Here is a 21749-nt window from a genome sequence, read left to right on the forward strand (position 1 = left end):
GGACAGTTCCTCAGTCCAGCCTTGACTGCAGTGGTGCCCAGTTCCCACGCTGACTGCCGCTCACTTGGGGTCTCCAGAGCACTTAGGAGTGTGCACCCACCCTGACAACCAGCCTGAGGACGTGGAGAGAAAGCTCTTGTGCTCGGGTGCCCAGGCTACGTTGGGCACGAGCTCCAGCTCTCGCTTGTTCCCTGCCAGAGGATGCCTGGAGGCAGCCCATGTCAGGGGCTGAGCGCTGGGCCCGGGAGAGCACAGCTCCGGGTTTGCGTTCTCCAAGCAGCTCCTCCTCGCCGCGCGGCCTTGGCACAGGAAACCACTCATTATGGGAATGCTGAGGCTCCATCACCCTCTGTGACTCACAGGTCTGTCATCCGCCCACAGCTCCGGGCCTCGGCCAGCGCTTGCTTCCAGGCGGGTCAGGGAAGGCGGGGTCAGGGGGCCGGCCCAGCCCGGGGAAGAGCCCAAGCTCCAGGAAGGGTGGGGCGACGGCCTGACCCGGACGGACGGGTGGGTCGGGAAGGCCGCCTCTTCCTCTTTTCTCCTTTCTCCCCTCGGGTTCCTGCCCAGAGAGCTGCTGCGATTCCCTGAGGGTGTGGTGATCTGCTGGTCTGCTTACAGCCAAGGCACGCGTGGACCTGAGCTGGTCTGAATAGGTATGGGCGCCCTCTAAGCAGAGGGAGGGAGGAAGTTGCCCCCAGACTGGGGAGGGGGTGAGAGGGGAAGGGTACCCCAGGGCTGTGGCCAAGGCTTGGTGTTGGGAGCCTGGGTTGGGCTTTGGGCCGAGTCCAGGAACAGTCACTCTCCGGTTCTTCTTGCCTTCGGCCCTTGTGGGGACCCTTGACCCCAGAGCCTCCAGGCCTTCCCTAAACCACCCAGGGCTGCTCAAATGTCCACATACATCCCAGAATAGTAACCAGGGCAGCCCCTCTCTTCCCCCCCAACCACCAGCATGAGTGACAGAGCAGGTGGCCAGGGAGAGACAGGCATTCAGCCCAGCCAGGAATATGAAGGAGATGCACAGAGACTGCATGGCAAAGAGGGGAGAACAGACAAGAGACTGGGAGAAAGACAGACAGGCAGAGCCTTGGTTGAGGCAGAAAGTGAGCCCGAGGGGGAAGGTGACAAAGCCTTAGCTAGGATGCAGTGGGAAGTTACTCAAATAAGAGGGCAGAAAGTTCTGAGCAGAAGGGAGGAGGGGAAGGGACAGAAGCAGAGAAGGAATATGGTTTGTTTTCCAGAACCAACAGTTCCAGCCAAGGAGACACCCAGCTAGCTAGGTGTTTCGCCCCATAGCCCCTTGCTGGTTGTGTCTCGCCTCGAAGCTCCTCACGTGAGCCACTTGGGGCTGGATCGGAGCTGACCACAGAAGCCCCCCCCCCCCCCCGCCAAGTTGTCCTAAAATAACTACCTTTAGTTCATTATAATAATTTTAAGGGCGCCTGGGTGGCGCAGTCAGTTGGGTGTCTGACTTCGGCCAGGTCATGATCTCACCATTCGTGAGTTTGAGCCCCACATCTGTGTGCAGACAGCGCGGAGCCTGGAGCCTGCTTCAGATTCTGTGTCTCCTCTCTCTGCCCCTCCCCCGCTCATGCTCTGTCTCTCTCAAAAATAAACAAACATTAAAAAAATTAGTTTTATAATATAAAATTTATAGTTGTATAATATAAAATCTTCCATAGGCAGAGTTTTCCACCATTTTTCCAACAGATGTGTGCACTAGCATGTTGACATGCTAGGCATGCACAGTTGAACCAAAAGTCCCTCTGCCAGCTCCCTGCCCCCACCCCCTAATACACTGGATGAAAGCTTCCTGAATTAACCCCATGGGGAGACAGTGCTTTCGGAGCTATCTCCCTGTCGCCTTACTTGTAACAAGAAGCAAACAGTTCTTTGCTTTCAACACTTCCTTAGGTTGTGTTCCATTCGGCGCACCCCAAGTGGCGAACCCCTTGAGTTTAGTTACAAAGGTGACAGAGAGAAGGAGGCAGACAGAAGTAGAGGGACTTAATGTTGCTTACTGAGAATGTCACAGGGAGCAGGAGCAGAGCAAGGGGCTGAGCCCAAGTGACAGGACAAAGTTTGGGTGCATCTGAAACAAAGATTAACCAAGAGACGCTGCCAAAGAGGGGCCTTTCAGCTGGCAGGATGAACAAGAAGGGGTATCCAGTGTGGCGGGGGTGTGGGAAAGGGGCCCCATCACACACTGCAGTGAGTGATTTGGCATAGCTGAGATTGTTTTAAATGCACACGCCCTTGAACCCAGCAATTCTGCTGATATCATCTCACAAGTGGAAAGAGATCTGTGTGAAGGAGATCCTCTTACTGCTAATGATGGTGAAAAGCTGGAGTTAACTGTGAGGTTGAACTCTTGTGTACTGCCGGTGGGAATGCAAAAAAAGGGTTTAGCTACTATGGAAAATAGTATAGCAGCTCCTCAGAAAAACTAAACCTAGCATTACTGTATGATCCAGCAGTTCCATTTCTGGATATATATGCGAAAGGATTGAAAGCAGGATCAAACTCTTGATCTGAGCCCAAATCTTGACGTTAGGGTCGCGAGTTCAAGCCCCTCCTTGGGCTCCACACTAGGCGTGAAAGTCAAGCCATATGTGCCAATGTTGGAAAGCGTCTGCAGGGAGAAAGGCGGCAGATCTGCAATGCTGGCAGCTCCGGGAGCCTGGTGCTGGGCAGCAGGACGAGCGTCACTTCCTCTGTCCCCCACTGCCATGTCCTTCCAGAAGCAGAACCGAGCCTAGCTGGGAGTGCACCCTGGGACAGCCTGGGCTCCCTCGAGGGCCCCGGCGTCGCACACCCGGCCATGCATTACCCGGCGGTGCTCCTGCTTCTCCTGCCCGGTGGGGTCGAGGCCTTTCGCATCTGTGCCTTCAATGCCCAGCGGCTGACGCTCGCGAAGGCGGCCAGGGAACATGTGATGGACACGTTGGTCCGGGTACGTTCATCCCTGAAGGAAAGCTGTGCCCACAGCCCGAAGCCCCCGCCCTGCCTGACCAGGGGCATTTCCGAGAGAAGAGGGGACAACGAGAGACATGGGTCTGGAGATGTGGAGCACGCTCCTTCCCTGTCATCGGCCTCAGTCTCCTCTTCTGTGATATGGGTGCGGTGTGGATGGGGTGGCACTCGGTGTTCTCCCAGGTCCTCTCTGGTCTCAGTGCTCTCTGTGGGCTTCAGCCAGAGAGCCACAGCACCCTTGGCCACAAAAGTGCCAGTTCCCCAGGGGCCACACCTTCCCCTTGGGGTCGCTGGCGCTGAGTGGGGCTGGCCCTCCTGGTGTCCTGCAGATCCTGGTTCGCTGTGATATCATGGTGCTTCAGGAAGTAGTGGACTCTTCTGGCAGTGCTATGTCCCTCCTGCTTCGAGAACTCAATCGGTGAGGAGGGCTCTGTGGGTCTGACCCGCCCCGACCAGAGCCGCAGGGTCCCTGAGCCTGGCTTTCCCTATCGCGGCAGATTTGATGAGTCCGGGTCCTACACCTTGCTGAGCAGCCCCTCGCTGGGGCGCAGCACGTACATGGAGAAGTACGTGTACGTCTACCGGTAAGCGCGGAGGGCAGCCGCGGCAACTGGTGCTCCCCCCCCGGGGGTGGCCCTCACCTTCTCATTGCACTTTTTCTCCTCACTGATTGGATCTGGGGATCTTACTCTCCTCTGCCCTACTCAGCTCTGGTGCCCATATGTCCCTACAGCAAGAGGCCTGCCTTCTCCATGCACAAAGGCGGGGCCCTCCGCAGGGCCGAGAGGCGCCAGGAACTCGGGCGCCAGCACGCACCGCCCGAGGCGGGTGCAGCTGGGAGTGAACCTGGGAATGCGGTTCAGGGCAAGGCTGGCGTCCTCTTTGGGAATTGGCTGACACTTCTGGGAAGAGACCCAACGACAGGCGCTCCCTGTGGGCCTTGGACAGGCCCGGTTTCTGGAGACAGCCCGAGGTCCTTAGGACAGCCTGGCGGTGGCAGAGCCCTCTAGGGTCAGGATGGAGAGGGCAAGGGGAGTGGTCAGGTCAGGAGGCCTATTTGTATAGATGAAATCATACGATGTGTAGAATTCACTTCAAAGTAATGGCGGAGGGGGGACAGAAACACAGCCACATGGGAACACTCGTAACGGCCCCAAAGTAAAAATGACAGTGCAAGTGTCCATCGGCTGCGCACTGGCTAAATGAAAGGCAGTATCCGTGTACAGAGACAGTAGATCAGTGGCTGCCTGGGGGGGGGGGGCTGAGGAGGAGGGGACTGGGGAGCGGCTGCCACGGGTGCAAGGTTTCTCTTTGGGGCCATAAAAAGTTTCTAAAATTGATTGTGATGATGGTTGCACAACCTGTGAATGTACTAAACACCACTGAATTGTGCGTTTTAAACAGGTCACTTCCAGGTATGTGAATTCTAGCTCAATAAAAAACAGGTTCTAGGAAAAAGGCGAGGAAGGTTGTGGCCACTTGCAAACCAGAATCCATGATGTGAGGCCACTGCTTCCCGTCCCTTGCTCCCCCAGGTCACACAAGACACAGGTCCTGGATTCCTACGTGTACAATGACGAGGATGATCTCTTCGCCCGGGAGCCCTTTGTGGCCCGGTTCACCTTCCCCAGCAAGGGTAGGAAGGGGAGAGGGGTGACCCTGCTATCTGGGAGCTGGAAGGAGGACCTGGCTGGCTCTACTAAGCGCTCGGTTACTGAGAAGAGTCGGGGTGGGCAGTGGCCAGGAGAGGATGTGAGTCCTCCATCCCCGGGGTCTTGCAGTCCTCCCCAGCCTGGTGCTGGTCCCACTGCACACCAGTCCGAAGGCCGTGGAGAAAGAGCTGAACGCCCTGTACGATGTGTTTCTGGACGTCTCCAAGCACTGGCAGAGCAAGGTAGGGCGGGGCCAGCTTGCGCGGGAGGGCCGGGGACCTGATGGCTGGGTGGCCCGGCCTGACCGCCACCCCCTCTCCAGGACACGATCTTGCTTGGGGACTTCAACGCTGACTGCGCCTCGCTGACCAAAAAGCGCCTAGGTGAGCTGGTGCTGCGGACTCAGGAAGGCTTCCATTGGGTGATCCCCGACGAGGAGGACACCACGGTGCGCGCCAGCACCCACTGCGCGTATGACCGCATCGTGCTGCACGGCGAGCGCTGCCAGAGCCTGCTGCGCTCCGCTGCCGCCTTTGACTTCCCCGGGAGCTTCGGACTCACCGAGGAGGAGGTAAAGGGGGAGACGGGAACGGCTTCCCAGGGAAGCGCCTCAGCCCTGGCACTGACGCTCTGTCTCGCTGCCCGCCCCCCAGGCCCTCAACGTCAGCGACCACCACCCTGGGGAAGCGGAGCTGAGCCGGGCGGCACGCAGGGTCCAGCCTCTCGGCCTGGCCGCCGCTCTGTTGCTGCTGCTGCTGCTGCTTCCCTAACTGGGCCTGCTGCCTACAGACGTGAGGACGGTGCTGCCTTCAGGACTCAAATCCTGGTCTCTGCCATCTGCTCTCGGACGGCTTTGGGGTCCAGAGACTCCTGAGGGCGTCATCTGCAGCCCTCCTCCATCTGACTAGAGCTCTGCCCCACTGGACTGTGGCTCTCCTCCATCTGTCTCTTCTTAGGTTTGGCTTGCGTTCTTTGATCGGGCTCCTGGCTGGCATTAGAATGTAGAAGAGGAAGGCAGGGAGGGGCCCTGAGGCTAGACCCATGCCACTGTGTCCCCAGCTACTGTCAGGCGTGGGGATAGAGCAGGCTCCGGGGCAGGGGGAGGAGGAGAGAGGGCTCTGGTGATTCTAGCTAAACTGGTCTCAGAAAAGGGAATCACAACAGACCCAAAGATTTTATTCTATGACAAAAAGGGAACTTACACATTGAGAACAAAAAGCTAAATTGTAGGGATATCGCGTATGTGTAGCGAATACGTCAAAGGGCCATTTCCGTTGCACACAGGATTCATCTACATCAGTATTGGGACTACAGCAAATACAAGGATTGAGAAGCAGTTTACACATACACATAGTAACTAGAGAATAGAAAATGTTTCAAACAGCCCCCGTGCTTGCTGTGCCTGCTGACGGAGCCCATATTTGCAACCTTCTTGCAGCCCAGCCTTGCCCCGCGCAGGGTCAGTCCAGTGGCTGGCAGGGCTCAGGTTTACAGAAAATATCTGTATGTAGCATTTACCATGCAACTGTGGTAACAACTGTGTGGCTACATGGTTGCGCAGCCAAAGGGGATACATGATAGGATACATGGCAAAATGTCAACAATGATCCTATTCGGGGTGTTGGTATCACAGAACCCTTCCTTCTCCAGCTCTTTTCCAGAGAGCAGTGCTCAGTAAAGCCCATTAGCAAGACATCAGAGCCACTTAAGCACAAATGTTTATGGTTTAGAACCACCTCAAGGTCAAAAATAAAGGTCATTTTAAACTTCATAAATGGCGGGGCGCCTGGGTGGCGCAGTCGGTTAAGCGTCCGACTTCAGCCAGATCACGATCTCGCGGTCCGTGAGTTCGAGCCCCGCGTCAGGCTCTGGGCTGATGGCTCAGAGCCTGGAGCCTGTTTCCGATTCTGTGTCTCCCTCTCTCTCTGACCCTCCCCTGTTCATGCTGTCTCTCTGTCCCAAAAATAAACGTTAAACTTCATAAATGGCTGGAAGTAATGATTACAAAAGGACTCTCAGGAGCCACAAGGATTAAGTGCAGCACAGTCCAGCTCCAGGAAGCAGTATACAGCAGCTCTGGGGCCACCGTGCACAGCTCTGGAACCAGATCCCCTCATGCATGCACAGCCCCAGGCCATCCAGCCTGCTAAGAACTCCCCAGGCCTGTTTCTGCTGCTCCACGGATACCCAGCCTGTTCCTGCTCTTGTAATCCTGGCCCTCAGAAGTGCTGGCCAGCACACCAGGAGCTCCAGGCCAGGGGAGCTGCATACTTGCCACTGTCTCTCACTGCCAAGCCTTTGGGCTGTTTCAGCTGGGGGAGCTCAAGGTCAGGGGACACTGGCCAGGGTGGTGAGGAGGGGCCCAGAAATGAGGCCACAGGAGCGGTGGATGGTGTGGGTCAAAGCTGGACAACTCCCAACACAGGAAAACTATTCAAGGGCTAACTGGAGGACCGGGTCTCCTCGAGTGCTGGTTAAAACATGGCTGGAACCATGCCTGGTCTGATTCACTTCTGTTTCCAGTGATGTTGCTGGTCTGGGACCTGTGGGGAAAGATTCCACAAGCAGCCAGAGGTCAACCTTAGGCCACCAGCCCTATTTCATCACTGGGCAGGGCACTTTACTAAGGCAGCATCCACTGGACTATACTGGACTAATCACAGCATGAACTTGGCAGGGAAAACCTGAATTGATAGCTTCTGATCTAGGCAGGTCCAAGTCAAAGTCCCAACCGGACAATTGAGAGGATGCTGGTCCCAGGCCATGTCGCTAGGTTTGTCTCCTTGCTGGCCTTGGCCAGCTCGTCAACCTTCTTCTGAAAAGACAAGGTAGTGACTCTAGAGTCCCCCTCCCAGCCCACCACCATTGAATCCAGATGCAAAGACAAATAGACAGGAAGCAGGATTTATTGGTGGGCATGAATGGGGAAGGGCAGTGCTGAGGTTCTCATGAGTGCAGAGCCCGCCATTTGTCCAAGGGGCCACGATTAGGGATGTATTTGACCCCACAGCCATCTGGGATGAGCCGCTTTTCAGCCACCATGTCTTCAAATTCGTCCGCGTTAAACTTAGTAAAGCCCCACTTCTTGGAAATGTGGATCTGTGATAAGATGAAAATAACGGAATTAGGAAACCTGGACACTGACCAGGGCAAGTAAAGCAGGACCAAGGTTTCGGCACAACTTACCTTCTGGCGGCCAGGGAACTTGAACTTGGCCCTCCGTAGGGCCTCAATCACATGCTCCTTGTTCTGCAACTTGGTACGGATGGACATGATGACTTGGCCAATGTGGACCCTGGCCACTGTGCCCTGGGGCTTTCCAAAGGCACCCCGCATACCTGTCTGGAGCCTGAAGTGGAGAAAGCATGAAGCCAACCCTCAATGTCCACTGGAACAAAACTGTCTCCAAGGTCCCTTAGGGCAACCCATACAACCAACAGGCTGCATACACTACCAAGGAGGCTGCTGTTCGCAGCCATTGCACACTGGACCCCATGGGGAAAGAGCACAGTCGGCTTAACTGGCTGCAGAAAATGGAAAACCTGAAAAGACTAGGCAGCCCCTACAAGGTGTCATTGGGCTCAGCTGAAAGCCTTCCAACTGGTGGCTGCTTCAGCTACCTGCTTGCTGGCAGATGGGTATCATCAGGATTAAAGCCTCTCCCTCAGGAGCACCTCCCTCCACCTGTCACCCAGAGACTAAGACTTAGTCGTGATACCTTTTGTTTTGGGAACCTTTAACTTGGCTTTACTATGGGGGAGTCCCGTACGAGAGACCATCTCTTTGTTCTGATGGAAAAAACAAGGCAAACGAAAGCCTCAAGTTATGGGAAAACCCCTCAAAAGACAGACACCCAAGACCCAGCTCACCTGTCAGCTCCAGCACAGGACAACATCTTGTTGATACGGATGACATGGAAAGGGTGGAGCCGCACCCGGATGTGAAAACCATCTTTGCCACAGCTTTTCACCATGTACTTGTTGGCACAAATTCGGGCAGCCTCCAGGGCTAGGTTGGGGGCAGGTGGGAGGCAGCAGTGAGACAAGATAGGACAGAGCCACTTACTGTAACTGTCCCTGGCCCTCAGTGTACATCTGTATCAACTGGGTGAACTTCATAAAAAGGCTCACCATCAGATACTCTTGATTAAATGGTGAATCTGGTGCAGTTTGTTCTGGGTCTGGTGGGGGAGGGGAGCAGTTAGAAAGGATGGGATTAACAAGGAATCCGGCCTCACCTTCAGAGGAGAGCTGCTCGTATTCATCTGACACCATGTGGCCACACAGTGGGAACTCATCCACTTTTGCCTTCTTACGCCCCAGGTCAAAAATTCGGATCTTGGCATCTGAAAAATATGGAGATAGGTATGTGGGGGAGGGGCACCGGAGGCAACTGAGTCAGTGCAGCCAAACCAGTTTGGGAACTCTCCCACTACTTACCAGGGACACCTCTGCAGAAACGAGACTTTGGATACGGCTTGTTCTTACAATACCGGTAACTGTGGGGAGGGGAGAAATAGGTTTATAGTTCACAAGTGAACCCAATAAGCACTTTGAGAACTCCCTTAAATTAAGACCAAAGGAGGGCAGGGAATGGGGACCGGGGGCAACATCTCAATCTCTAGCTGTCTCCACTCCTGGAATTTGGCTCTAAGCAAAACACGGCCAAAACAAAGTGACCAAAAATTAGAGAACACTCATACAGAAAACATAGAAGCAAAAAATCTCCCTCAACCCCGTATTATTATGATTCCATGCTTCCTATAAGGTCAACAGGTGGAAAAGCACTTCTCCAGCTAAATAAGAGAAACATCTCAAAGGCACTGCAAATTTCTTGCTAATTAGTAACATAATTCATGCCACTGATTTTTGGGCACGTGGCAATAAATCCGCCTTGGAAACCACATGGGAAAAGATTCTGACGCCCCCTGCAGGGCACACGAGGTGGCTGAGCCCTCTGGCCAGGGCGGCCCTTGGCGACCGAGGCCGAACGGGCATGTCGCCCGGAAATAAGATGGGGATGGCACACAAAGGCCCTGAGAGGGTATCGAGTCTGAAAAGGTGGCTAATTTCCAGGACGGAGACTAGATGTAAGGCGGCCGTCGATTTCAGCCCGTAAGTGGTGGAACACATGCAGGCCAAGGTAAATCTGGCACCCCAACAAAACAGAAGAAACGCTTAAGAAAGGCCTGAACTTTAAAAGAAACAGTGTAAACGAAGTCCCCAAGCGACCCGGAATATCAGTAAAAACGTGGAGTCCGTTCGCAATATAGAAAAGGTGCCCCGGAGGCCCCACCCCACGGTTAATTTTAGCGTTGAAATACAGTTCTCCCTCCATTTTTCACATCAGCGAAATTGTACGGATTTGGCACTCACCACCGGGCGGGGCGACGGCCCATGGCGACAACAAGATCTTCAGTGGCTGCAACGAAACAGACAAAGTCGGAACAGAAGACGCGGACAGGCCTCACACCGGGACAGAGATCCAGCAAGGACAACCCACAAGTCCAGAACCACGACTACTTACCACGCCGAAGGAAAAGAGGCGCTCCCACGCCTGCGCATGCCTTATATATGGGGCCGATCTTCGCGCATAGGAACCATAGAGTCCTGGCCAGAGAGGGTGGACGCTCTGTCACACTTCCGGAACATAGATGCAGCAGTTTTGTGCGCCTGCGTGCGGGCGGGGCTCAGCTCCAGAACTGAACCGGGACACAGCTGAGCGTTCAAATGCGGGCGGCCAGCTAGCCAATCTGGCCTCGCCACATCGGCGCGAGAAGCCTGTTTCCGGCCGGCCATCTTGGATGTAGAACTCTTCCCCGAGGCTTTGCCGTAACTATGAGCGCCATATACTCCTGGGGTTGAAAGAAGGAAAGTACCTCTGAGTGTGGCTTACTGTGGCTGCTTGCGTGTTCCCGGGGGTCACGGGGCTGGGATACGCCCCCCCCACCCCCGAGCCTGCCTCTGAGCGCCAAGACCCCATGGCACATGCTGTGCTGGAGCCTAGGTCCACGTCCTTTTGTCGGCGGAGCGGCAGGCTCGCCCCGCCCCCGCACCACCACCCCGCTCCCCGCATTAACCGAAGATTCTGGAGCTGCCTTTGCTGTAAGCCATGCACAGTTTCCCGGTTCGTCGAAGACAAGTGGCAGAGCTGCGCCCTCTCGCTGGAGAAAGGGCAAGGAGAAGCCTCCCTCATGATCCAGGTCATGGCAGACCCCGTGTACACCTTTGGGCCCACCCTGACCAGGCAGAGAAAAGAGACGTTATGCTCCCCAGGGTGACTTGGAGACAGAGGCGACAACCGCACCAAGGGTGGCAAAGGAGCACTGTCATTCCTTCTCCGGCTGTGCCCCACTCCTAGCCTTTGAGGGCAGCCTTGCGGTGCAGTTCTGGACGCTTCCGTCCTCCCAGGGCCCAGATTGTGGCACACCCCCACGCCTCCTCAACACACTCCTTTCCCTGCCCACTGTGTTCCAGCACATCGAAAGTGTGCCCCTGAGATGGTTCACAATGAGCCCCCCAACCCCCCAACAAGAATAGGATCCAAGAGAGGTGGGCAGAGTTCGTGCTTGAGTTACCAGCGATCTCAGTAAATCCCAGAACTGTCCACACTTCTGGAGGTGGGTACAGGAGAAAGATAACAAAGCCTTTCCCATGTCACTTGATAGGTGTGGCCTGCCAAGGAGGGAGGCCTGCTTGCTCAAGCACACCTGTTCTCCGGGACAACCTGTCACTTGAGTACAGGCCTGCAGATCCCTTTGTGGTTTCCACCGGAGCAATGGTGCAGTGTGTGTCTCAGGGGACCCACCTCCCGGTCCATGAAGGGACTCTGGGTCTCGAAACTGGGTGAGAGTCTGTGACTCCACTGGAGCAGCTCAAGCCAGATTTTTGGCTCCCATACCTGGAGCATTTAGAGTTCTATATATCAAACATGCTGTAGCACTTGGCCTGTTTTATTTCATTCATTTTCTTTTTTCTTTTCTAAAAAATGTTTATTTTTAAGAGAGAAGAGAGAACACAGGGGAGGGCCAGACAGAGAAAGAGAGAATCTCAAGTAGGCTCTGCACTGTCAGCACGGAACCCAATGCAGGGCTCGAATGTACGAACCTTGAAGATCCTGACCTAAGCCAAAATCAAGTGTCGGATACTTAACCGACTGGGCTATCCAGGCGCCTGATCTTTTTTTTTTTTTTTTTTTTAACGAGGCTCCACACCCAATGTGGTAAACTAACTACCCAGAGGTCAACAGTTGCATTCTTTATCAACTGAGCCAGCCAGGGGCCCCCATGGTGATCTTTCCAGAGCTTTTCTAAGATGCAACTGTTCCTACTCTAATGGTTCTCTCAAAGCTTCACTGAAAGGAGCTGCTTCTGGACCATCCTGTGGAACATAGGGTGTGGAGTGTTCAGATCCAACGTGATCTTCTCTCTCTAACACTTCCCAAGTTGTTCTCTCTCTAACACTTGGGTTTTTTTTTTTTCTCTTTTTCTCGTAACACTTTAAATTTTTTTTTTCAACGTTTATTTATTTTTGGGACAGAGAGAGACAGAGCATGAACGGGGGAGGGGCAGAGAGAGAGGGAGACACAGAATCAAAAACAGGCTCCAGGCTCTGAGCCATCAGCCCAGAGCCCGACGCGGGGCTCGAACTCACGGACCGTGAGATCGTGGCCTGGCTGAAGTCGGACGCTCAACGGACTGCGCCACCCAGGCGCCCCCCCTCGTAACACTTTAGATTCCCTTCTCCACCTCATGCCAAGAGAGTCCTGGCATTGAAACCGATCAACTACAGGCCACCAGTGAGTCCAAGTTCAGTCAACCAAACAAGCACGGGCCTGTATTTCTTACCAGCTACAAGTGCTCCACATTGCTTCAGTAACATTTAGTAAGTACATCCCTATCAGTGAATCTACCCCAGTGAGTGCCTTAGCTCACCTCTTAGCCTGGTAGCCTGAGAATCCATTCCCACAAATGTTCAAATAGGATTAATCTGTTAGATACCAGTTACATCTGGGAATTTTTATTGACACGCGAGCTATTTCCTCATGGTTCAGACTTAGCCGTGGGGCATACTGTGACTGCACCCTACGTATGGGCTGAATGGCAAGCGGGATGTTGCACAGGATCTCAAGGACAACATGAGTTGCATTACAAGGGACCAAGCCCACACGAGATAATGACACATTCCTCTAGCGATGGGACACCAGTCCCTTAGACACGGGGCAGCTACTTGAACCACTATGGGGGTGCTCAGAGGGGCTGATGGCATCCGGACTCTCAGCTCCGACTGAGGCGGAGCAGACGTCCCAGTTCCAGGTTTCCGGGCCACACTCCTCCAACCACGGCCATACGTTTCACACGAGAAACACAGAGAGGCTGGGAATTCAGTGGACTTTGGGATTCTGTAACCCGCACCGATAAACTTGTGTTTAATCTTCACCACGAGGAACCCTTGCAGGTACGGAAGGAAGGGAATTTTTAGGGCTGTCGGGGGGAGTTCTGTGCGTGTCGTGCTGTGACTGGAGCTGAGAGGTAAGGAACTAAAGTTGCCAGTGTTTTCTCTGCGCGCTCCGGGATCACCACACCACAGTCTTCAGAGCCGTCCTTACCGCCGTGACAGTACAGCAGCCACGCCGGCTCCTCAGGGCTTCCCGCAGGTGGCCCTTCATCCCGGTCCACTGCGGGTGACAGCCTGATGAAGGAAGAGGTCCCCGCAGACCGCGGGTGCTACCTACGCGCCCAGTTCCCATTGGCAGGGAGCCCGAGCCCTGCCCTGGGGCCCAAGGGCGCGACCACACCCATCCCCACATCCCCACTTGGCGGGCCCCTCTTCTGAGACCACTCCCAGGTCCGACTCTGTAGCAGTCGGGCAGGAGAAGGAGACGAGAAATAGACACGGTTTCTCAGCAGACGAAATCGAATACGAGCATTTGGTGGCTCAGGGCCCGGAGGGCTGAAGAAACAGATCGTATGGCAGAAAGCTGCCGTCCCTGAGGCGAGGGGAAGCGGGGAAGAGGTCGGGCTGAGCAGACACCTAGACGCCAGGATGAGGGGCCTGGAAGAGGCAGAGCCTGGATCTCTGAGGAGGGGCTGCCACAATTTCTCAGGGAAGGCGGAAGCAACCTTACCCACCACGAGGGGATATGGGGCAGGAGATGATTTCTGAGGACCATCTTCCAGGTCAGTAATTCTTTCTTCAGTGGCATCTGTTTGTGGTTTCATCCGTCTGTTGACGGATTTTATTCCAAAGGCTATGTGTTGTTACTCCAACGCTTTTTCATGTCTATTATAGAGAGACCGAGAAAGAGCGCGAGCAGGGGAGGGGCAGAGAGAGAGGGAGACACAGAATCTATGCTCCAGGCTCTGAGCCATCAGCACAAAGCCCGACGTGGGGCTCGAACTCACGAACCGAGAGATCATGACCTGAGCCAAAGTTGGACACTTAACAGACTTAGCCACCCAGGCGCCCGACTTCGACGGTTCTTTTTCAAAATTGACTGGGTGCTTTTTTTCTTCTTTTAAGGAACCTCTGTGTGCCCAACGTGGGGCTGGAACTCGCAACCCCGAGACACAGAGTTGCGTGCTCTAGTGAGTGAGCCGCCCAGGTGCCCCGTGCCTGGGCTTTTACAATTATTCTTATCTGTTTGATTCCCTCTTCTGTGTTTTTATTTTGTTGTGTCTCACAGGCCATTGAAGACTTGGGGAGGTGGAGTAGCTTTCTATCACAATAACGCAAACAACGCGTAGATATCCACGAGCGCCGCTCTCTGATCTCCTGAGAAATCAAAGGTAATGCCGGTCTGGGTTTTGAAGTCCCCCCCCCCCCCCGCCCCACCCCACCCCACCCCACCCCACCCCAGTTAAGCACAAGAGGGGAAGGCGGCTCTCTTTCTCACCCTGCCCCCTTTGCTGTGTGCTGGCCCGAGGAGGCTTCCGTGGGGGATGGCCACCTGGGCTCACGTCTCAAGCCTCCAGGACATGCTGAGTGTGCCACACGTTCCCCGGGGACCTCCAAGTGAGGGAGCGAGCCGCGCCGTAGAGCACAGCCCCACAGAAGGGGATCTGGCTTGAGCCCGACGTCCTTGATCCACACCCCGCCTGGGCCACTTGCCAGCGAGTGGTGCGGAAGAAGCCGTGAATGGGGATCACGCCTCGAACAGGCTGCTAGGGCTGCGGGATGGCACAGCCGTGAATGGGGATCACGCCCGAGGCACACCGCAAGCTCGCAATGCCATGGCCGCAAACGATGTCCTCTGGCCTCTGAGAGTTGCACCCTGGGAAGGTCCACAGGGCCAGTCCTGTCTTCGACAGGCCTGCCGATTCTCCACCAAGGTGGGCCGTGTCTTCAAGTCGAGGTTGCTGACGCGTGTCCCGCTGGGCCTCTGGGGGTCCTGGGCCGGAAGCCTGGGGTGAGCTACCCTTCCAGGGAGGGTGGATGTGCTCGGCCGGCCCGGAGCCCAGCAGTACCACGACGATGCAGGGGGAGCAGTTCCTCTCTCAGCCTGCAGCTAGGGGTGGGGGGAAGGCAGCCCCTCCCTGTTCGCGGCTGCTAGGACTGACTGGAGTCAGGGGGGCGTTCGTCCCCGCTCCCTCAGACCCACTTCTCCTTACAGCACCATCCTGCCTTTGTCCCGCGGGGGTCACCCTTCACCAACACGGGATTTAGGTGGGGTCTCGGTTCTGCCCTCTGACCTTCTGAAAGCCATTTGCTCCTGGCACCTGGGAACCCCACCCCGGGAGCTCCTCCCCACCCCGGGAGCTCCTCCCCACGGCCCTAGCGCATCCCTGCTCACCCACCCCTGACTTTGCATTTGCTCTGCGTCCTCTTCCCCGGGATTTCTCTTGCTTACCCGCGCGCCACCTATGCGTGGTTCTCATTCCGTATTCGCTGGTCTTTCTCCCAAACTGGACTGGCATCCCTGGAGGGCAGGGGCTGGCTGTCAGAGTGGCACCGCCCCCAGCCCCCAGCCCCCAGCCCCCAGCCCCCAGCCTAGGCAGCCCCGCATCGTGTGACCGGCGCCCAGGGCCACAGCCATTGGCCCAGCGGGTCAACCTACCAGCCCGGGTCACCGAGGACTTGGCAACAGGCTCATCAATGCCACCCCGAGTCTCCTTACTGTCATCACACGTGGGAGGAGGCCTTCGTGCCCACTATACGCAACCCAGAAATCGCCAATTGACAGTTTAATACCCTTGGTGGTATAAAAATGTGGAACTTTGGGGCGCCTGGCTGGCTCAGTCTGTAGAGCATGTGACTCCTGACCTCAGGGTTTGAAGTTGGAGCCCCAAGGGGGGGGGGGTGTAGAGATGACTTAAAAACAAAAACTTTAGGGGCGCCTGGCTGGCTCATTCGGGTAAGCCTCCGACTTGGGTTCAGGTCATGATCTCACGGTTTGTGAGTTCTAGCCCCACATGGGGCTCTGTGCTGTCAGCATAGAGTCCGGTTTGGATCCCCTTGACTCCCTCTCTCTGCCCCTCCCCCACTCGCGTTCTCCCCCTCTCTCAAAAATAAACAAACATGGAAAATGATTAAAAATTGGGGTGCCTGGGTGGCTCGGTCGGTGAAGCGACCGACTTCGGCTCAGGTCACCATCTCACTCACGATTCGTGGGTTCGACCCGTGTGGGGCTCTGGGCTGACAGCTCCGAGCCTGGAGCCTGCTTCAGATTGTGTGTCTCCCTCTCTCTCTCTGCCCCTCCCCTGCTTGTTCTCTGTCTCTGTCTCTCAGAAATAAATCGCGTTAAGATTTTTCAAAGAAAATAAGTAATTAAAAATAAAAGTAAAATAAAAACTTAAAAAAAAAAATGTATACCTTCTTGACTGCCCAAACCGGCAAGCCTTGTCCTTGAAGACAAAAGACATACTGGGGGCAAAATATTTGCAACATAGGTAACAAAGAACTAACAGCCCTAGCGTACCACCAGTCTTTCGGTCGGGAAGGCCATCTCTTGGTATCTATTGACATTTCAAACGCCCATAGGTTTTGGCCTGTCAGTTTCGCTTAGAGGTAATTATCCTAGAGGGAGGCCGACGCACGTTCACGGCTGGTACTTGCGGTGCTAATGCCAATGGCAGAGAGAAGAGGAAAGGTAAACGTACCATCCAGTTGGGGATTCATTATGTAAATTATAGTACCTGCATATAGTACATACATACAGTACATGCATCAGATAGCAGGCAGCCAGAAGAGAAATGAGCTAGACATTTGTTTAGTGACATGGAAGGTTTTCAAAGACCTATTGCTAAGTAAGTAAGTAAGAGAAAATCACAATTAAATATATAGGATGTATGCTTTTTATTTTTATTCATTTTTGTTTTTCCCTGCCCGCCCCCCACCCCCGCCCCAGGGTATATGCTTTGTAAAACTCTGTAAATGACTATGTTGGTGATTGCATTAGGAGACTATATGTAGAAGAGAGAGACAAAATTGTTAACAATCTTGCTTAATATAATGTTGCTTTGTAAAAATGTTCGATGATGCGCTCTAAAGCTGTGCAGGGTGCTGATGGAAAATGAGAACAGCCAGGGTGGACCGCAAGTGGGCAGTTTCTCCCTTTAGGAGAACTAAACATCCAGGGGCGCCTGGCTGGCTCGGTGGGAAGAGCGTGCAACCCTTGATCCTGGGGTGGTGGGTTGGAGCCCCACGTTCGGTAGAGAGATTACTTAAATAAATACCCTAAACTTAAATGAAATATTTAAAGCTAAACATCCATGTCCATAGGACCCAGCAATTGCACTCTTGGGCATTTAGGCCAAAGAAACAGAAGCTTAGGATCACGCGAAAACACGTACGTGAATGTCCATAGCGGGGGTATCTGCAGCAGCCTAGGACTGGGGACGAGCAGCGTGTCCTTCAGCGGGTGAATGTTTGAAGCAGCCGGTCGATCCACACCAAGGACCGTAGCTAGCAATACGAAGGAAGAACTGACTGTGGATACACGCAACCATCTGGTTGGATCTCAAGGGCATTATGAGAGTGAAGGGAAAAAAGCCCACCCGGAGTCACTGAGACCTACTGCATACCGCATCATGGTTCCATTTACCGAAGTGCTCAAATGACCAACCTGTACACGAGCGAGCACACAACACTGGTGGTCGCGGGGTGGGAGGGAGCAGAGGGGAGGAGGCTGTGGTTACGAAAGGTTAACCGGAGGGGTCCTTGGGAGGGAACCAACTGGACGCGGATGCCCGTGGGAGTCGCCTGAATCTACACGCGTGGCGAAAGTGCAGAGCTACGCGCGGCCGCACACGCGGGTGCGGCACACACGGAGCAGCTCTCGGACGGCAGCAATGCCAAAGCCGGGTGTGCGATTGCACTAGATGTGCACCCTGCCGGTCCCAGGGAACTGCGGGAGGCGCCCTGGCGCTTCTCCGGAACTCCCCGTGAGGTCCGTCACTTCAAGATCCAAGTTCCAGCCGAAAGCACACAAGCAGGGCTTGGCGTGGACGGACACGACGACTTGCGCGACTCTGCACGCAGACGTCCCGCTCGTCCCGCCGGGACGTCTAGGCGTCGCGCGGCCCCCCGGGCCCGACCGCTAGAAAGGAGCGCGCGGGAGCCGAGCCCAGAGGGGCGCGCAGGCGACCGGCTTGTTTTGATTGGGCAGGGGACACGTCCGTCAGGCCGCGGGACCGGGGCTTCCGCGGGCGGCCTGGGAGCGGCCCCGTCCTGAGCCGAGCTGGGGCATTGGCGGAGCTAGCCGGAAGGGGTGGGCAGGAAGGCGGTGCCCCGCGACCTGTGGGGCGGGGCTTCCTGTGGCGCGCCGAGGGACAGGAGGAGACCGGTGCCGGGGCGGTGAGGGTGGGCGCGGCGTGCCCGGACGACGCCCCGGCCTTCTGGACACCGCCCTCCATCCCTGAGCTCCGCCCTCCGTCCCTGGGCTCCGCCCCCCGCCTCTCCGGGTCCTGGCCCCTGCCAGAGTCTCCGTTCCCCGAGGCCTGGGGACCTGTGCGTTCCGCCGGGGCGAGGCCGACCTGACGGTGTCTGGCCCTCTAGACGGCCAGGGCCAGTGTATCGGGGCCCCCGGGGGCCTAGTGAGGGGAGAAGGGGGCGGCGGCCCCACCGGGACGACCAAGGGCATAGTCACCGCGTCTGCAGCCCCTCCCCGCCCTGGCCTCGGGGAGCGGCCTTGCTGTGCGGTCCGGTCCGGGGCGCATCCAGCCCCCCGGGGACCGGATCGCGGCACCCCCGCCCCCCTCCCCCCACCCCCACCCCCCCACCCCTTCCTTGCCCGGCGCGCTGTGTGTTCCAGCGACCCTGAGTGCGTCTGGGACAGTTCTCTGTAAAGCATGGATCCCACCTCCACACACACACAGGCCTAGTACCCGGTACCCGGGAAAAGGTGGGCAGAGCTGGTGCCCGTACCCGCGAGTGTGGTGTTGGCCAGGGGAGCTCTCCAGGCTCCTGCAGGTGAGGACGGCAGGAAGGTAACACAGTCTTTCCCACGCCACTTGACAGGTGTGGTCCCCCTGGGAGAGAGTCCTGCCCGAGTCACCCCGTTCTCCAGGACCAGCTGTGGTTGTCCCTGCCTGTCACCTGGGGAGGTCACAAGCAAGGGCGGCCCCGCAGAGGCAGAGAAAGCTCGTGGCTTCTCTACAAGTGGGTGCCATCAGGAACCATCCGTCCCCGTGGCTCTCAGGCTGGACGGCCGCGTGGGAACACCTGGAGGGCTTGTTCAACCTCGCCACGCCGGACTCCACCCCGGAGTCTCTGATCTTGCAGATCTGCGGTGGGGCCTGAGAACTTGTGACTCTAACAAGCTCCGGGCTGACGCTGCTGCCACCACCACGGGTCTGGGACCCCCTCTGTGAGGAGCACTGCTGCGGAGACCTGAGACTCACTCCTAGGTGTGTGCGTGCCCCGTGCCCTCCCTACCTGGGCATGGCCCCTTGGCCGGGTCCCCACGGGCCTGGGACACGCCAGGAGGCTGCTAGCCCTCGAGGATTCGGGGACTTCCCATCGAGGGGCAGTCAGCGTTTCCTGCCCCGGTTTGTCTGGAGGGCACCGTCCACAGCCCCGGCGGGGAGAAGGTGTCTGTCGGGTTTGTACAGGCGCCCGGCAAGTCCCAGACCGGAGCGGATAGGTCCGGACACGTAGGAGAGAGAGGGGCGGAGATCAGAGTGGGGCCGGGCAGTGGGGATGCAAAGAAGCCTTGGATGAGGCAGAGGACAGAGCCGCACCCTGAGCTCGGGGCCGGGGGAGGACCCTGGGCCCTGAGACCGAGAACGTGGATTTGGGGGGAGCGTGCAGACGGGAAAGGGGGTCGTCTGCCCGGGACCGGCCCTGCCAGTCGTCTGGTCCGTGGGTGCCGTCGGCCCTCTAGCTGCTGGGAAGCCACTGCCTTTCTCCAGCAACATGGCCTCCCAGGTCCCCGGCGGTGCCGCCCGGAGCTGCTCGGCACCCGGCGCCACGACCGCCACCCACCCACTGGGGCCGGTCTCTTTGGTGGTCGCTGTTTGTTTGACTCCGCGGTGGCTTGTCCCCGGCTGGTGGGGGCAATGCAGTGCCTGGCACCGGCCGCCATTTGTCTCCAGAACGAGCAGCTCTGCAAGGCGGCGCACGAGCCTGTTCTGGCCGTGGGGTCAAAGGGTGTAGCCTCTGCCTTTCCTTCTCCCTGCTCGCGCGCCCCCTGCCTCTAGCTACCGGGTCGTGGCGCTTTTCCTGCTGGACCGCTTCAAGCTCTCTCTGTAGGGTAATGCTACGAGGCCTGAGTCACGTCTTGCTAATCTTTCCCCGAGCTGCGCTGTCACTTGTCTCTTGACTGTGGTTTTGGGTTTGTTCAGGCCAGGCAGACGCGTTTAGTTTCTGTGTCATCGGGCTTTCCAGGCTCTTCCTAATGGCTTCCGGGGTTTCTCGTGGGTTCCTTTGCTCCAGACTTACTCACAGAGGCTTTCTCCACGTAAATACCTGGGTGGCTCTGCGACGTGGCACACGAGCGTGTTGTGGCCGTGGGATCAAACGGACTAGCCTCTGCCTCTCGTCCTCCCCGCCCCCCAGCTACCGGGTCGTGGCGCTTCCCTGCTGGACCGCTTCCATGTATTCCTCACCCATTGCTGCACACCGAGTTACCCCGACGTACCCCTGCCACCGCTAATCCCTGTGATCTGACCTCCACGCTGTCTGAGGACAGGCTCCTAGAGGGCTCGGTTGGGGGGCTCTGGCTCAAGGTGGCTCACAGGCCGCAGTCCAGGCATCAGCTAGGGCCCAAGCCACCCGGTCTGCCTGTCGGGCGGGCCCTGCGTCCAAGCTGGCTCCCGTGGCTGTGGCGGGGCCTCGGTGCCTCCCCCGTGGGGCCCCTCCATAGGGCAGCGCAGGGCAGGGCTTCCCAGAGCCAGCGATGTGACAGACGGGAGACAGAAAGAGACAGCGAGGGGGCAGAGGGGGGGAGAGAGAGAAGAGAGGGGCCCCGAGATTGAAGCCTCAGCCGTTTTACAACTTCATGTCTGTGTTCCTGTTCCCTCCCCTCTGCTGTGTCCTTCTAGGTCACACGGGTCCACCTGGAGCAGTGCTGGAGGGGACGACACAGGAGGAGCGTCCTGGCTCCTGAACCTGGGTGCGGGCGTCCTGGTCTCACAGGGCCCCTCGGGAACACGTCCTTTGTCTAAAGGGGGGGGGGGGGGGTGGCACGTTCCGGCCCGCGGACCAAGGCAGGCAGGGCCCGCATTTGTATGGGCAGAGGGTGGCTCTTCGTCTTTGAAGTCTTGCAGACAAAACGCACAAAGAGCCAGAGACGGGAAGAAGAATATGGGACCGGGTTCCCGGGCGGCCCACGCGGCCCAAGAGGGGCGCTTCCTGCCCTTTGCGGGGCGGCGTGCAGCCCTGGCGGCCGTCCCGGCACAGGGGCGGGCAGCTGTCTGTCGTCACGGCAGCCGGTCAGCACCGTTGCCAGCGCGCTGAGTCCTGCCCAGGCCTGAGAGCAGGAGGCTCCGGACCGCCGGTGCTCCCGCCCGGGCGCCTCAGTCCTGCCCCCGCGTCCTCTCCTTCCCCGGGGCCGGGGGCAGCTGCCCCGTGAGGCAGGCAGGGGCGACCTCTCTCCGCACACAGGCGTGCCCCCCCTTCTGCCCCCTGCCCTCCGCCGGGCGGCTGGCAAGCGGGTGAGGGCAGGGAGTGGAGAGGAGTGGGCCCCTCC

The 21749-nt window shown here is 57.1% G+C and overlaps 2 protein-coding genes, 2 long non-coding RNA genes and 1 other non-coding gene across 6 annotated transcripts; 3 read left to right on the top strand and 2 right to left on the bottom strand.

Moving 5' to 3' along the window:
• Nucleotides 1–476: 476 nt before the first annotated feature.
• DNASE1L1 (deoxyribonuclease 1 like 1) lies at nucleotides 477–6393 on the top strand. Its single transcript, XM_040467490.1, has 8 exons — nucleotides 477–653; nucleotides 2739–2950; nucleotides 3300–3388; nucleotides 3468–3554; nucleotides 4506–4606; nucleotides 4752–4864; nucleotides 4945–5193; nucleotides 5276–6393. The coding sequence occupies exons 2-8, from the start codon at nucleotides 2819–2821 to the stop codon at nucleotides 5390–5392; spliced, it is 888 nt and encodes a 295-aa protein (XP_040323424.1). The 5' UTR covers nucleotides 477–653; nucleotides 2739–2818; the 3' UTR covers nucleotides 5393–6393.
• A 1117-nt stretch (nucleotides 6394–7510) lies between these two features.
• RPL10 (ribosomal protein L10) lies at nucleotides 7511–10154 on the bottom strand. Of its 2 annotated transcripts, XM_040467491.1 has the most exons (6): nucleotides 9998–10142; nucleotides 9062–9120; nucleotides 8860–8967; nucleotides 8492–8630; nucleotides 7809–7971; nucleotides 7511–7721 (listed from the first exon to the last, which is right to left on the bottom strand). In XM_040467491.1, exons 1-6 carry the CDS (start codon nucleotides 10018–10020, stop codon nucleotides 7569–7571), a joined length of 645 nt encoding a protein of 214 aa, XP_040323425.1. In that variant the 5' UTR covers nucleotides 10021–10142; the 3' UTR covers nucleotides 7511–7568. The 2 variants fall into 2 exon arrangements, with proteins under 2 accessions (XP_040323425.1, XP_040323426.1); XM_040467492.1 differs by lacking the exon at nucleotides 7511–7721 and having other exon boundaries at nucleotides 7852–7960; nucleotides 9998–10154.
• LOC121025104 (small nucleolar RNA SNORA70) lies at nucleotides 8020–8152 on the bottom strand. Its single transcript, XR_005787946.1, has one exon. It is a non-coding gene; the product is annotated as a small nucleolar RNA SNORA70 (small nucleolar RNA).
• Nucleotides 10155–12511: 2357 nt separating the features above from the next.
• LOC121025086 (uncharacterized) lies at nucleotides 12512–15474 on the top strand. Its single transcript, XR_005787922.1, has 3 exons — nucleotides 12512–13078; nucleotides 13211–13800; nucleotides 14307–15474. It is a non-coding gene; the product is annotated as an uncharacterized LOC121025086 (long non-coding RNA).
• A 3031-nt stretch (nucleotides 15475–18505) lies between these two features.
• On the top strand, nucleotides 18506–21297 carry LOC121025053 (uncharacterized). Its single transcript, XR_005787916.1, has 3 exons — nucleotides 18506–18962; nucleotides 19079–19467; nucleotides 21103–21297. It is a non-coding gene; the product is annotated as an uncharacterized LOC121025053 (long non-coding RNA).
• Nucleotides 21298–21749: the final 452 nt, after the last annotated feature.

Source organism: Herpailurus yagouaroundi, unplaced genomic scaffold, assembly GCF_014898765.1.
Source record: "Herpailurus yagouaroundi ecotype Mexico unplaced genomic scaffold, PumYag 67493, whole genome shotgun sequence".
In the NCBI taxonomy this organism is placed as follows: Eukaryota; Metazoa; Chordata; class Mammalia; order Carnivora; family Felidae; genus Herpailurus; species Herpailurus yagouaroundi.

What these genes read in the sequence shown, in the direction of transcription:
- DNASE1L1 (XM_040467490.1), top strand. Translation starts at nt 2,819, where the DNA reads ATGCATTACCCGGCGGTGCTCCTGCTTCTCCTGCCCGGTGGGGTCGAG. An exon ending in CCAAGCACTGGCAGAGCAAG is followed by an intron (nt 4,865 to 4,944) that starts GTAGGGCGGGGC and finishes CCCCCTCTCCAG; the next exon opens with GACACGATCTTGCTTGGGGA. An exon ending in TCGGACTCACCGAGGAGGAG is followed by an intron (nt 5,194 to 5,275) that starts GTAAAGGGGGAG and finishes CCCGCCCCCCAG; the next exon opens with GCCCTCAACGTCAGCGACCA.
- RPL10 (XM_040467491.1), bottom strand. Translation starts at nt 10,020, where the DNA reads ATGGGCCGTCGCCCCGCCCGGTG. An exon ending in GGCCGTCGCCCCGCCCGGTG is followed by an intron (nt 9,121 to 9,997) that starts GTGAGTGCCAAA and finishes CCCTCCCCACAG; the next exon opens with TTACCGGTATTGTAAGAACA. An exon ending in CGAGCAGCTCTCCTCTGAAG is followed by an intron (nt 8,631 to 8,859) that starts GTGAGGCCGGAT and finishes CCCCCAACCTAG; the next exon opens with CCCTGGAGGCTGCCCGAATT.